Below are 12,782 nucleotides of genomic sequence, written 5' to 3' on the forward strand. Positions count from 1 at the left end.
ACATAGACAGGGCCATGGACAGGGGGAGGAGAGCTGGGACAACTGTCCCAGGCCTCCCTGCTGCGGGGAACTGGCATATCGGCTCTGAAAGTTGGGCCCGACCAAAGATTGCGCCAACTTCTGTGTCCGGCTGCTGGAACCCAGCTCTCCCCTGCTGCGCTGCTGCTGGGCTCCCCCCTAGCTGGTCCATGCTGGAAGTCGGGCCCGTCCGGAAGTCAGGCCAACTTCCGCATCCGGGCCCTGGCACCGGAGGTCTCCCCCTCCCAAGGGGCCCAACAGCGATTTCCCGTTATCCCACGGGCCAGCACCAGCCTGATTATATACATGTCATCTCAAACCCAATACTTTCCCGTTTGCATACTGTATGCTCAAATTGCAAACAGCTCAGCAAATTGGGAATGACAGCACAGCATATCTATCTTTAAAACACAGGAAATGTATTTCAATATTGATACAACTATATCTTTTAAATTACCTTCTCTTTGATTTTCTGGAGCTCCACAGCTTTCACCATCTGAATCATCATTGCAGAAAAGGGCATCTGCAGTACGAGATGGGTTTATAACGTAGAAATCTTCCGGTAATCTACTAATTTGCAGTCATTCATTAGTTGACAGTTTATCATGCATATTTGTATGGGGCATTAATTCCGGAGTCATTACATCGTTACGTAGTAGATGAGCAGTGTCAGATTTCCCATTAGGCCCGGGCCTAAGGCGGCAAAAGCTTGGAGTGGCAAAAATGTCCTCCCCCATATAATGTTGCTGCTCTGTCGGGCGTCTCGGACCCAATGGGAAGGCACTTGCCTGAGTTAGCCGCCTCCTTTCTGCCACCCTCCTGCTCCTTTGGAATCCCAGCGTCAGATGACGCTGCGGATGCCCCCACTGTAACGTCACATGGCGTCTCATTGCCATGGCAATGACATTGCGTTTCCATGGCAACATGCCGCCGTACGATGTCGCCGCGTCATTTGAAGTAAAAAATTATCCAATTATGTCTCCAGTAATGGCAATCAGATTGATCCAAGTCACTTTACAGAATGTGAACTCCGATGGCTTTCATTATATTCCATTTGCATGTCATTTCCCAGAATCCTTTGCTGCAGTGAAAGCACTGTATGCTAGGAGATAATGGGGGAGGGTTGCAGACCTGTCCGAAACGTGAGTGTGCTCACAAGTGATATTTTAATTTGCATTATATTTACACAATGTCACGTTAATAAATACAGCAAGAAAAGGGTTAATGTAACATTGTAAAATACTTGTTTTTCTGCATTGCTGGGGAGGTTATCTAAACATGATCTGATCAGGGTTTGTGGGGTAATAAAACCAGTGAACAACAAACAACAACCCTGTTTAAAGTGAGTTGACAAGAAGAGAGTATACAGATGAGCCAGGGGTTGCCCAGGCATCACAATGTCTCCTCAAAAGCAGATCATAAAACTTGATGGACCCTCCTTAGCCAGAAGGGAACAAAAGTTCCATATTCACAGATTTACAAAATATAAGAGAATTAACATATGATGTACCTCCCACCGATGAGAAATGTAGATTTCTGACGTGCGAGCTCACCTGTATGAATTAATATCAAATGTAGTCAAAATACATACTGTATACACATATACTGTGATATATATATACATACTCGCTGAGAGACACGGCGTTGCCCGTGAGTGAAATTTCCCGCTAGGAAAGGGGGGTGGAGGGGGGGAGGGACAGTGGACAGGAGGAGGGGAGGGGGGGATAACGGGAGGGGGGGAGGGACAGTGGACAGGAGGAGGGGAGGGGGGAGGGACAGTGGACAGGAGGAGGGGAGGGGGGAGGGACAGTGGACTGGAGGAGGGGGAGGGACAGTGGACGGGAGGGGGGGGGCAGTGGACAGGAGGGGGGGACAGTGGACAGGAGGGGGGGGACAGTGGACAGGAGGGGGGGACAGTGGACAGGAGGGGGGACAGTGGACAGGAGGAGGGGACAGTGGACAGGAGGGGGGGACAGTGGACAGGAGGGGGGGACAGTGGACAGGAGGGGAGGACAGTGGACAGGAGGGGGGGTGGGTTGCTTACAATTTCCATGTCCCTCCTCTCCACTCCCCCTGTATGTTTCTCCGCTCCCCCCTCTCTCCGCTCCTGCTCCCCCTCCCCCCCATGCGTAGCTCCGGTCCCCACCCTAGAATGTCTGACACACACACAGTGTAACACACACAGTGTCACACACAGTGTAACACACACACACACACACACAGTGTCCCACACACACACACAGTGACACACACAGTGACACACACACACACACGTCACCTCTCCTTCCGTCCACCGCCATCTTACTCTGCGAGGGAGGAAGGGGGTCCTTCCTTCCGGGCGCCGCCATCTTAGGCGCCGCGTGTCCACTGCCTGTCGGAGCACCGGGGGGGAGGTGAGCGGAGCACCGGGGGGGAGGTGAGCGGAGCACCGGTGGGAGCTGAGCGGAGGTCCGGGGGGGAAGAGCTGAGCGGAGCTCCGGTGGGGAGAGCTGAGCGGAGCTCCGGGGGGGGAGAGCTGAGCGGAGCTCCGGGGGGGAGAGCTGAGCGGAGATCCGGAGGGGAGAGCTGAGCGGAGCACCGGGGGGGAGCTGACACGGGGAGAGGAGGAGAGCGTGGGGGGCGCGGCGCGTGCTTGAGAGCCGTGGGGGGTGTCCCGGGCGTTCGCTCCGCTCCCCTGCTGAATGTAGCGGCGCTGGGGGGGTGAAAGCGCGGGAAACAGGGAGACACGCGGAGAGGAGGTGCGCGCGGGTCACGATGACTTGGAGGGTGTGTGTGTGTGTGTGTGTGTGTGTGTGTGTGTGTGTCTCGTCACTCCGCCTCAGGCCAATGAGAGGTGCGGGGGCGGGCGGCCCAAGGGACCAATGAGATTTCCCCTAGGGACACAGGAAGATGCAGACAGGCATACAGTGCTTTCACTAATATATAATAAGAAGATACATATACATATATATATATATATGTGTGTGTGTATGTGTGTTCAGCATTTTGAAAAACAGCTTTAAACATTTGGCTCACAATCTTGATTAACCTTGACATTAACCCCTGAAGAAGCCATAGAGGTGAAATGCGTAGGGTGACATTTCTATGCGCAGCAGGAGGAAAGAAATCCTGATTGTGACCGGTGCTGGAACCAAAACAACTGCAGAGTCAAAGTCTCGTAGAGACTCACGTGACGCGGAAGTGTGCGGCTGCACATCGAGGGCTGAAACGCAGAGAGGAGAGGTTGGAGTTCCAGCGAGATCCTCGGCGTGGACATGTGACGCGGATGTGCGCTGCTACACACAGAGAAGAGAGGATAGAGCTCCCGCAAGATCCTCGAGTGACACGTGACGCGGAAGCAGAGGCAGATACCGGCAGATCAGGACCACCACCGAGTGAGAGACTCCATTTGCAAAAACTCTCCAACTGTGAGTTTTATACCTATATGTATAAGATATGTTTTTAATAAACAGTAATACGCTACATTTGTTTCCTACATCTATCTCACCCCCATGGCGTTTCCCTGAGACGGAGATACAACATTCGTGTTCAAAGCAGCCTGGATCCTGAAGCAGCTGAGCGGGATATGGGATACACACCCAAGATTACATCAGTGAAAGGTTTCCAGATTCCAGTAAAGTCCAAACTGTTCCTGGTCCACTATTGTGGATAAAGGCTCTTAATCATCATCTAATTGCACGTGCATTACTAATCACCTCACAATGCTTAGTACAGACATACTCTGTTTGTTTCCCCCTTCCTTCTATTTTTTGCGCCTAGGTCAATCTACATCGTGTAAATCCTCTCGGCACTTGTGGGGTCGAGGACCTAATTGGCAGCAAATATTAGGGAAAGTCGCCGTCCTCATGGGTTAGCACCTCCCTTTACTGGCCGTCCTCGGTTATCCAACGGAATCCGTTCTGGAAGTAGCGTTGGATAGTGAAACTGTTGTAAAGTGAGTCCCATGTTAATCAGTGGCGCTGAGCGTTGGATAACGCATTAAAACGTTGGATAACGCATTCCGGTGTCGGAAAACGGCCCTCAGGGTTGCATTGTAAAGCGTTGGATATGCCATTCCTTGTAAAGTGAAACGTTGGATAGCGAGGACTCCCTGTATTGATTGTTTAGCTGCCGTCTTTAATATAGGTTTGTTGTTATTTAGCACGGTTGATAAGTGTTTATTGTAGCGCTGTTGGTTCTATTTCACGTATAAATATATATGTTTTAGCACACCTCAGTACTCATTCGTATGGAAGTAAAAACGCGCAGCACCTTAGCAACCCTTTGGTGTATCTGGGCCCATCTGTAATATGTTCGGCATTTTGAAATTTGGCTCTCAATCTTGATTGCGTGGCAAAACGTAGTACTCTGCGTTTGTATACATCAAGGTGTTCCCCTTGAACTCAGTATATATAGAATTATAGATGGCTTGTGTGCACTAAAACATACTTATTTAAAGAATCCTTGCAGTTGCTGAGAATCGGCAATATGGTTCAATAAGATCAAAGAAAAAAAAATAGTAATCCCAGGTGCATTTCAATAAGTGCTCTGACGTTTAACTTAGATAAGCATCCAAGGAATAAATGGTATTATCCTGTATTTGCTTCTTAATCCTTATGGGTATGCAATGCTAAAAATACTTTTATTTGTTCATTTATTATTTAAAGACATCAAACAGCTATCTTGGACCTCTTAAGCAGATCCCTGGCATTAGCGATTACTCTGATGTGATCGGAGCTCAGTAAAATACGGATCTCTGACAGATATATATTTGTTTTTAAATGATGAATTCTTCCTTCGGACTCAAACACAGCAGGACAGAGAATGTGCAAGAATTCACAGGGGGTAAGCATTTTAAATCAAAGAAGATATAAAAAAGGAAGAATTGATACGGATTACATGACTGGGTCAGCAGAGAGGCACTGGAGAGGTATGTCGTGTTAAATAGTTGCATAATAGATGAAGTTGCCCCTTTTAATTTGTATGTCGCCTGTTTATTCATGATTCCCAAATGCATAGCCTTACATTTATCTGTATTAAACCTCATCTGCCATTTACCTGACAAAGTTTGAAGTCTATTCAAGTGCTTCTGGAGTCCTGCTCTGATTTTTCTACCTTACACAGTTTAGGGTCATCAGCAAAGATGGAGACTTTGCTCTCTATGTTAACCTCAAGGTCATTAATTGTGACTGTATCAAAAGCCTTTCCAAAATTTAAGTAAGAAACCATTTCCCATTACTTTCCATGCTTTGATCCGTTCTCCTCCCTTTACCCCAAATAAACACACAACAACACATTTATGGGAGGATAAACCAGACACAGCTTTATTTAAATAACATATTAAATATAATACACCCATTAACCCAGGGATCCAGTCGACTTGCTCCACCATCGTTAAAATGGCCAGGGGGATACCCTCGACTCAAACCCAACATCACCACTAGCCACCCAGGTCACATCGTCCATAAAACACAGATCACCGTAAAAGGTCACTCCCATATCCGGCCATTCAACCCTCCCCATAACAAGACGCTAACACACCTCACCTCCAGGAGCTAAGACTGACTGAATCCCCAAACCGGACCACACTTTCTCACCACCAGAATTAAGTCCTTTAACTAACCTTAAACTGGCCTTGGAAGCCACCAAAGCCACTGGTCTCAATCACACCTTGCCAACACCAAGATGTCCTTCCCTATGTCAGAAGGGTGAACCCCATCCTCCCGATATAAATCGTCTCACCTTCCAAATCCTTGTGCCTAATTAAAACAACCCCCACCCCCCACCACCACAACAAATACGGCCATCAAATTATTTACTTTCCTCCTTGATCAATCCACAACCTTTATGTCCCTTGCCCTTCTACGCACAATACTTGGTGCCACCTTTGAATATACGAATAAAGGGTCCTTCAACAGGACCAATAACTGTGACACGTCCCTAAGCATCATCCGCATAAAGTCTATAGACAGAACAAACATTAGGTCGTTCCCCCCAGTTGCAGTAAGAATGTATGGGGGACCCCTTGCCTGTTCCCGGTGCAGCAGCTCTGCTATTAACTGGTCCCACTTCATACCTCTTATGTCAACCCACAACACTTTCACAAGGTCTGCCCTCTGGCACAACTGTTTTCTGCCAGGCCTTTTTGCTGCTCTCTGCGCTGCTCAGTGGACGTAGAAGTCCCCACAAATCCATGCCTCAAAAGGGATGACTACCTGAGCAAAAACAAATAACAGCAAAACCCCAACTCAGTCCAAATTGCATACATGGCCGTGCATAGCCTTTAAAGCGAACTGACGACCACCTGCCCAATTTCTTTATAACCTCCTCCCCAAAACCAAGCCTGGCTGCTTCTGACACTGCCCCATTCCTGAATTCCTGAATGAGTGTCAATGTATACTAACACCACCCAGTCCAATCTTCTGTAAACATCCCCTCAAAACCCTTGTAAACTGGAACTGGGACATAGGTACGTCATTCCTGTTGCACTAAGAATGCCCCCCCCCCCCCAAATAAGCCCCCCCTACGCTCCATACAGCCCTGGGAAACTCACTTCCCCTTCCCAGCCTGATCTGTCTTGGACCTCCTAATTAGGAAGTGGCATTTCGCGGCCTCCAGCACCCCATGGCGCAGACCTACCACTGCCTTTTTGGAAGCGCAAGGCACCAAAGAATCCTGGGCAGAAAGCCACACTAAACAACTTTGGCTCATACGATGAAAAACAGACCTCCTGTGTTACCCGCACTACCCACTTCAGCATCACTGATGTAATCGGGACCTTCTCAACCTTGCTCCTTGACTTGCTCCACCCTGCCATGAGTTTACGTACCACAAACTTCTTCGGCAAGTCCCTCCTGCCATACAAATGTAAGAAAAAGGCAACTCTTGCCAGCATTCTTTCTACAGAGGACACTGAGCACCCGCTCTCTTTCTTCTTTATCACAAATGCAATCACCGGTTCACAAGAAGCAGGTTCCTCCTCACCCTCCGACATCTCCTCCGCTCCCACAAACTCTCTCTCACGAGGCTCTCACGTATGCCGATCAAGTTCCAGGTGCCACGGAATCCCTCACCAGCTCCATCATTCCTCCACCGCCAGACTCCACAGACTTGGCGTCGAAGGGGCATCCTGCCCACCCACATACGGCTCCCGCAACACCGTTAACTGCAGAGGAGACAAAGCCTCTGCTACCCTCTTCCGTTAACAGATGCCACCACCTCATGTTATCTGTTCTGAAATCACCTCCATATCCGACAACTCAGCACCCCAGAGCTCAATCGCCACCACCAGCGGGAACTGTTCCAGAAATGTACAGTTGCTCAATAGCCGCCGACGCCCACCAATCAGCCGGCCAACTTTCTGCATAACAGCAGCCTCTAAAGAACGTTCCAAATCCCACTGCACCAGATGCATCTCTGATCAGCTCGACCTGTTCACTCTCCACCACACCCCACATTGCACTTATAGCGGCTGAGAAAGGCCTCCCAAACTTACAGATCTCTTTTGACACCCGCATAAAATTATGCAACGATTTCAGACCAGACATGGGAAATGCAAACCCGCGGCAAAACACTCTGCCCATTGGGAGAATTCCAGCTGCAAAATTCAGTTGGCCTCGGAGTCACTGAAACTGTCCCAACATAGCCTTTTTAAGGCCTATGAATCTCCTGACCATTGACTTCAGCTCCTCCTGAATTGCCAGCAAATACCCTTTCTAGCCCTGGCCGACTGCCCCGCGCATTGCGAACCGCCGGCCCCTTACTGAAAGGAAGACTGTTTCTGTGGCATCATAGGTGACATCCACCGATCCATGTCCTTCACATCCCACCTCAACTTCTTACAGACGGCAATCTGAGGAGCCCCTCAGTCACTAAGACATGTATCCCCCCTGCCCTAGGAGTCCGGGACTCTGTTGAAGATTCCATTCAAATGTTTGCTGAACCAGGAAAATGAAACGGCAATGAAAAATTACATCTGCTAATAAAGGCATCAGTTACGTCTGTTGAACAATTGGTTCTCTGATCATGGACCACTGCAATTTTAATATAAATGCGGAGGATCATCATACTTATAGTACCCCTGTTCATCTAATCTATATTAAATATACTTGCAACATAATTATAAAAGGCACTGGACTTGGTTATTAATATCTGCCAGGCATCAGGCTACTTACACGGTACTTATCTCCGAAACCAGGGGGTCCCCTGAGCGCTGTTAAGCTCCGAGAACCTCTGATTCCAATTATGCTGCTGTTTTAAGCTTTTCACCGGCAATGCATAGAAGTCTACAAATGGCACACTTTCTTAATTTGCATGGATTGCTTTAACATAATCTGAACCATGAAGTCCCCCATGGAGACCTGAGTCACGCTACTTACGGTTTCAGGGACCCCACTGGCTACTGAGATATTAACATCTGTACACCTCCCGGACTTTTCATTTTTTTCTTTGTTTTGTTTTATCTGCAGCACAAACAGGGGCAATATCTCTCCTTATTACATCATAAAACTTATCAGGAAAGAATACCGGACTTCAAAGCAGCAACCCTGCCCAATATTGAAATTGTATTCGAATCGAGAGGTGGGATGGAGACCTCGGACCTGAGCCGTGTTATTTTCAGGGGCGGGACCCCTTGGCCCCAGAGATACATAAAGTTATAGGTGCCGGTGCACTTCCTGGTCACTTCAACATGGGAGTCTATGGTCGTCCAATAGGAAGCTGCCATGTCATCTGTTGTGGCTTCCTATTGGCTTACCGTTTGGAGGCCATTTTGAATGCTTGGGTGGATAAGGAGAACACTGACCCCTACAACTGTAAGTAAGGCTAAGGTCCCGTTGCACGCGTCCGCACGGCTGGCTTGCTTGCCGGCGGCGCGTGCAACTCACTGCACCACGATCTGCGGTCTGCAGGAAACTTTTATCGGAGCGGGGGGGCGTGGCCAAACGGGTCGGGGGGGGGCGCGGCCATGACGTGGTGGGGGCACGGCAATGACGTGGGGGGCGGGGCCAAAACCAAAACAAAGCAGGGCTCACAGCACTGCAGCAGCTTGCCATTGGTTGATGGGAGCCAGTCTATGATTGGCCCCTTCGTGTACCATGTGACGCGTCGCCGCAAGAGAACACCATTCTCTTGTGTCGCCTGTTTGCTGACGCGTCACAGTATGTCGTCAGTTGCCAGTGAGGAGGGACTGGGACCGGATCGTGAGTTTAAACCGCAATGGTAAGTTGCACTCACGCCGCCGCCCGCGCCAACGTGCGCAGCGGGTCCCAGCCCTAACTCGAGGGTCCCCAGAGGTACAAATAAAACAGTTCTCCTGCAGGAACCCACTGGTCCGATTTCTGGAAACAAAAGAATTGAAGGGAAAATTGAGCAGATGGTATTGTTGCTTTAACATGTGCAGAGTGGTGGGGAGAAGGGAGAGGGGGATATGTCTGAAACTTTCCAATGTACCAAGGGCTTCAACTAGGTGCTGGAGGAAAGCAGAGAACAAGAAGTCATGTCCTGAAGCTGGAGGGTGGGAGGCTCGGGAGGAAATGTGAGAAAGCACTTCTTCATGGAAAGCGTGGTAGATTCATGGAATAGTCTCCCAGCAGAGGTGGTAGAGGCTAATACAGCAAGGGACTTCAGAAATGCTTGGGGACATAGGGATATAAAAGCAAGCCCCGCTGCCTCAGACCACGCGCCCGCACTGCAGACAGGCGGCACGTGGAGAGGCACTTGACCGCTATATGCGGTCTGCAGGGAGCTGTAGATAATTCCACTATAAATTATCTACAGTCCTAATTGTATCCAGTAAGGATTTCCTCTTTCCCAGTTGGATTCAGTGACAGTTTGTTTTTTGAGATCCCCTTCCAATACAGTGCCTCATTTTTGATTTATTTTATTGTGGATTCCTAACTGTATCACATTCATGTTCCCTTCCCCTATTTGCACGTAGGTCATCTTCACCAATACATACATACATAAATATATATATATATATATATATATATATACACACAAATAAATCAAATGTGTATGTCTGTGATTTAACCTACCTGACCTACGTTTTTTCATATTTTATATATTTTTCATATTCTGCACATTTTTCTGGACTTTTATTTAGAGTCTCGAATTATCCCCATTCCATGAAAGTATTAAGCAATTCTCAATTGCTCTATTTACATTGAACTTCTATACTGCAGAATAAATGTTTTGCTTACCTGTTGCTTCCTCGGACAGCTGTGAAGTCTCTTTGCTCTCTGCTCTCTCCGAGCGGTCATCCTCTTTACTCTCCATAATGCTCCTTCCCAAACATCTCGGAAGTGTGATTGCTTCTTGACTATCTTCTGATTCATACTCCAGAGGACTCCACCATCCAGCATCTGAAGAAGTTATGCTGGATGTCCGTCCCCAACATTGCTCAGATGCCACCTGTAATGTATGATCATCAAACAATGCAATTTTATCTTAGGTTGAAACAAAAAGGATTTGACATCCTTTGAGGAGTTTTCTTCTATCAAGTGCCCCACACCCCCTTTTCCTAGTGTTTATGTAGGATTGCACTATTTGTGTTTTATTTTTTCTATGTACCACCGATGACTTGTGCTCGCTGAACAGCTATTTAAAACTGCCAACCAGAACCAAGGAGAGAGGTTCATTTAGGTTGAGACGCTGCCATCTGGTCTATATAAGTATCTTTATTTTATACCTTGGGTGTGCACTGTATATTTAACACCACTATCCACCTATATTTCTCACTGCTTGAGAGCCGGGTGAAGTTTTCGACACCTAGAATATGGCCCAGTCTGACAGCTGAATCCATTAAGGATTTTTTGTGGGGGATGTTACATACGGTGGAAATTTGTCCAGACATACAGCTGGTCCCAATGAGGTGGAGGGGGGCAGGGCAGTTGGATGTTAGAGGTAAGGCGAGTAGGCTTCCTTGAAAAGGTGAGTTTTCAGGGAGTTTTTAAACATCTGAAAGCTGGGAAAGGATCTTATGGTGCATGGAAAGGAATTCCAGAGAGTGGGTGCAGCACAGGAGAAATCACAGGCGGGAGTGAGGAGGTAATAAGGTGGGAGAGATGGCAGATGTCATGGGCAGAACGTAGGGGGCGTTAAGGTATGTATTTGTGAATGAGAGCGGAGATGTAAATGGGGGCGGTGTCTTTGAGACCTGTGTTAGTGCTACTATTTCTCTTTATGACATGTACAGTGTCATGTTATTGACCCTATAAGTGCCGGAGGGGCCGCGGGGTCAGAGTTCAGAGAAGCCGTCAAAAGATCGCTCCGCCACTGATTACAGAATGGACGGGGAGGAGTCATACCCCTTTACTTCCTGATAAGTTGTGAGCACAGGGACACAAACTCCACCAGCAAAGCGACCAGGATATTTGGACATGGCAACTACATCATGGGGCCCGTAGAGTGCCAGGCCCCATGACGTGGACATTGGGAGCCCAAAGGGTTAGTACTGATTTTTTTTTGGAGGAGATTGTGTTCACCGCAAAACTCAATCAGACCCCAAGAGATCTTCCGGCAGCGGAAAGGTTAAATAAAAATGGTCACAATTAAAAACGAGGACTTTTGAAGGATTCATCAGTAGACCTTGCTCTATAATTCTATCAGCTTTGATTATTGTTTTACCAGATACAAAAATATGTCTGAAAGTTGTGCCAAGTGGATCTTTTGTGATTTTCATTTCCTGAAGACATTTAGATCCAATGCGGGCAAAAATATAATTATAGCAAAACAAAGTTCCTGATGATCTATGGTATAACGTGAAAGCAGTAGGAATGTTATTTTCTAGTGTTAGGGAAGATGTTTACATTTACCTGTGACAATCCCAGCTCGGGGCTTAACACTTCCAAAGATCCCATTACTGAACTCAATTTTGGTTTGTCCTCCGATAATGAACTTGAAACCCGACTTCCAGGACGGGATCTGGAGCCCACAGCGGGTCTGGAAATGGCATCCAGGCTTCCTTTCATAATATACATCCCACAACGAGGCCGCTGTCAGCAAAGAATAAAGGATCGAATAAACATTTCGCTTGCAGATAACAGTTCTTGATTTCTCTCTCTCTCTCTCTCTATAAAAAAATACTTCACCGAAATCCAGGGATCAGGGAAAGAGACAGCACTGGAGGTAAGTGAAAAAAATTATTTAATACATAGTCAAAAATGATCCAACATTTTAGAGCCAAATCAGGGCCCCTTCATCAGGGAGATGCACCTCCAGGTGCTGCGTCTCCTTCCCTGATCCTTGGATTTCGGTGAAGTATTTTTTTATAGATTACTTACGACGCGTGCGCTTGCCATTGTGAGCTAGTCAGTATATATATATATGGTATGCGTTCTCCCTTTTTTGAGATTGTATTATATATATATATATATATATATATATATATATATATATATATATATATATATATATATACTTGCCCTGCTTCAGGATTATATATATACACACACACACACCTACCTACCCTGCGTGGCTCCCTCATTCCATTCCTACTGGTCTCCTTTCCCGTGATTTCTCCTTCCCCTCTTCACTCTCTTGCTATTCTCCCATTACATCTCCTCCCTAATACTCCCCCATGGTCTCTCTGAATCATTACTCTCCTAAGGCCTCATTCACTGCTAGATTCCCTGCATCCTCACTCCTTCCCCATGTTCTTACCTCCCTTATATCTCTGCATACACCCCCCTCCCCCCACCCCTATCAGTCACTGCACATCCTCCCACCGTCTCGACCCCTCGGCACGTTCCCCTGCCCTCCTCTCCCCCTCCCCTCCCTGCCCT

General features: G+C 47.6%; 1 protein-coding gene across 6 annotated transcripts in view; it reads right to left on the reverse strand.

The window, feature by feature from the left end:
* The window catches only part of FSIP1 (fibrous sheath interacting protein 1), a 41,598-nt gene that overhangs the window by 27,965 nt on the left and 851 nt on the right, over positions 1-12,782 (reverse strand). For 2 of the 6 annotated variants that reach the window (XM_075584150.1, XM_075584149.1), the window contains exons 2-4: positions 11,814-11,993; positions 10,200-10,410; positions 476-541 (exon numbers count right to left, since the gene is read on the reverse strand). In XM_075584150.1, the coding sequence (XP_075440265.1) occupies positions 476-541; positions 10,200-10,410; positions 11,814-11,978 (442 nt within the window). In that variant the 5' untranslated portion in view covers positions 11,979-11,993. Of the gene's footprint in view, positions 1-475; positions 542-10,199; positions 10,411-11,813; positions 11,994-12,462; positions 12,670-12,782 lie in introns of those variants that run through there. The other 4 variants (XM_075584154.1, XM_075584148.1, XM_075584151.1 and 1 more) reach the window with 4 other exon arrangements.

The sequence above is a fragment of the Ascaphus truei genome, unplaced genomic scaffold (genome assembly GCF_040206685.1).
Source record: "Ascaphus truei isolate aAscTru1 unplaced genomic scaffold, aAscTru1.hap1 HAP1_SCAFFOLD_460, whole genome shotgun sequence".
Taxonomy (NCBI): domain Eukaryota; kingdom Metazoa; phylum Chordata; class Amphibia; order Anura; family Ascaphidae; genus Ascaphus; species Ascaphus truei.